The sequence below is a fragment of the Triticum dicoccoides genome, chromosome 1B (genome assembly GCF_002162155.2).
Source record: "Triticum dicoccoides isolate Atlit2015 ecotype Zavitan chromosome 1B, WEW_v2.0, whole genome shotgun sequence".
In the NCBI taxonomy this organism is placed as follows: Eukaryota; Viridiplantae; Streptophyta; class Magnoliopsida; order Poales; family Poaceae; genus Triticum; species Triticum dicoccoides.
The window spans coordinates 399,906,504-399,909,306 of record NC_041381.1 but is presented as its reverse complement, the minus strand read 5'-3'; the positions used below and the strand labels follow the sequence as shown (position 1 = coordinate 399,909,306).

Below are 2,803 nucleotides of genomic sequence, written 5' to 3'. Positions count from 1 at the left end.
TATACCTGCGGCTGGGGGTGCGGCGGGCGGGGCGGCTGCTGAGGAGGCGGCGGCGGCGTTGCTTTGCGGATGTTCCGGCCGTGCTTGTTGACGCCGAGGTGCGGGTTGTGTCCGCCGCCGCCGCCGCTATTGCTGCTGCTGCTGCGGTCCATCACGGCGGATCGGCGGCGGTGGATTTAGGAGGATTGGCGTGGGCGGAGGAGCGGAGGTGGTGGGGGGAGGGGATGGGAGGACGGGAAGCACACGCAATGGAATTCGTTAGCAAGTTGCAGCGTGGTTTTCTTTGACTTTGGGGGCGCTCGGCGGAGACGGGAGGGGGGATGGGAACGCAGAAGCAGGTCGACACACACTCTCTTGTCTCGGCTGAGTGCGTTTTCGTCCCCTGTTTACTCGTGGGTACACCACGCAGTCTCTGCCAGCCACTGGCCTGCTGCCTGCCCTAGCTGTCTCACTATTGGTTTGACATGTCGCTCGTTGGACAATCACACCAGCTACAAAATTACATCCAAGTGAGAGCATCTAAGTTGGACTGGTCAAATTTAAACCCACCCCCCTCATTTATCTGCTTCAACATTTCCCTGCTTCCACACTCGTCCTCTTCACATCCGTCCCCAAATTCATACAACCCTTGCAATGTGATCAACATTTTCACGTAGATAGAACTTCAACATAGCAATAGCAAACATATAGATCGGGGACAACAAGTTTTTATACAAATCGGACCAAAACGTTAATCGCCTACATGCGATAAAGCCTAAATAAAACTAGATAGATAGGTTTTTAGGGAGGAGAAGGTGGGGATCGATCCATTCTCTCTCACTTAACAATAGTGCATCAAGTCTCGATTACAACTGGGACACAGAAATGAGACGAATAGAGGAGGAAGGGGATTAGGGTTCGTAGCCGCCGAGTCGTTTCTCCGGGTTTTACACTTAGCTGGAGAGAGTATAAGTAGTCGGTCGTGGGGCTGGGCCTCACTAGACCCAGTCCGGCCAAGCCACACAGGTGTTGGGCTTAAGCTTGTGTCTGGGTCGCACCGCGTCTAGCTTGGTTGTAAGTGCATCAAGTGTCCCCTTAGTGGTTTTGGAGTATTGAAGACAAATAGGTTGAGGAACTAATGTGTTTGTGAGTATACACAGGAAACAGAATCCTTGAGGATTTGGTTTAACACATGGAAGACGACCCCTAAAAATTGGATTTCTTCAAGTGAAGAATTTGGTGATGAAATTGATACCTTTAAAGAAATTGATGTGAAGACTTTGAAGCTTGAAGACTTTTGTTTGTGTAGTTTATTTTTTTTTCCTATTTGAGTCATGGGAAAACCCGTACTATCAAAGGGGGTCAAGGTGAAACATATTTCACATTTCCAAGGTGATGGTCAAACTTACTCAAACCCATACACAAGAGCCACTTCGAGTGAAGCCTTTGGAAATCTTCAGTACATCTGACGCATTTGCTAGTGACAATGATGATGTTCATCTGGTCGCTGATGAATTTGGTCACGCTAAGGAGTTAGGAGTTCGCTAGTGCGATCTGCCTAAAAGTGAGGAAACTGAGTGCCCCGGCGGACTTGAGATTTCAAATATTGACCGTTGCTGCACTGCGTGCCAGCTATCGAGTGGATCCTTATCCTGACAACAGTCGAATCATAGAAGGGCATTTATGACAATTCATGTCGGGTTGCCCCCTGGATATAAATAGCCGTCCCCCACAACCACTTGTTGGTTGGCTGCTCCGAGAGAACTTGACATTTGTCATAAGAGAGCAACCCATCCTCCGACGACTTTGAGAGAATCCTAAGTGAGGAAAAACCCAGAGCCAAACTGATTGAGCATCACTGGAGAAATTGATCTGTGTGGTCCAACACATGTTACCTTTGAAGACTGTCATTCTTCCAGACGGTTAGGCGTCAAGTTCTAAGTACACCAAGAGTCATTGTGGTGTGCCGGTGAACAAGTCTGTGAAGATTTTGGAAATCTACCTTCAAGACTTACCACGAGTGATTGGGCGAGGTCTGCGGGCCTTAGTTCAAGAGGAATACAGTGAGGACTGTGTGCCCTCTGAGTTGCGACTCAGCCGCCTCAACCAGATGTACAGTTGATGCAACAACTGGAACTGGTCTACCAAATTGCATTGCCTTCATCGAGCCAACAAAATTACAAATTCTGCACTCTCTCTTACATTATTCCGCAGCTGAAGAATTTTTTATCTTTACTCTGACGAATTTGAACTGAAGTATTTCATCACGCTATCTTTCATTTCTCCAGTTCATATTCTTCATGCGTGAATGATTGTATGATTACACGATCTTCAATCTTACGTATCTTGATTGCATGTACTCTGATTCTATGATGACTTAGTTTCCCTTCGGTTTCTATTTCTTCACTCTAATCTTCGTCAAATTCTTCAGAGTTTGAGTAATTTCTAAAAATCTCCCATTCACCCCCCTTGGGAGATAACCTGTTTTTTCAATTGGTACCAGGGCAAGGTACTTCCTTGTTCTGTGTGTTTTTGGTTTAGCCACCTGGAGTTTTAGTTATGTCGACTGCAGGTATGATCACGGTTTCTGTTGCATGCCCCATCTTCGATGGCATAGACTATCCTTACTGGAAGAACAAGATGTGCATGCATCTTGAGGCACTTGACAACGATCTCTGGTTCGTCATTGAGAACAGCGTTCCCACTATTGCCCCTAGCATCAATGCTGCTGGTGTGAAGAGATTCAAGCAACTCGACTCTCAAGCGAAGAACATCATATGTGGACGTCTCAACAAGGACAATATGGCCAAGTGAGTGCTCTAGA

At 47.1% G+C, this 2,803-nt stretch overlaps 1 protein-coding gene across 1 annotated transcript in view; it reads right to left on the bottom strand.

Moving 5' to 3' along the window:
* The window catches only part of LOC119350413 (extensin-like), a 1,656-nt gene extending 1,504 nt beyond the window's left edge, over window positions 1-152 (bottom strand). Inside the window, exon 1 of the mRNA XM_037618257.1 lies at window positions 6-152. Within this exon, the coding sequence (XP_037474154.1) occupies window positions 6-152 (147 nt within the window). The remainder of the gene's footprint in view (window positions 1-5) is intronic.
* Between the last annotated feature and the right edge of the window lie 2,651 nt (window positions 153-2,803).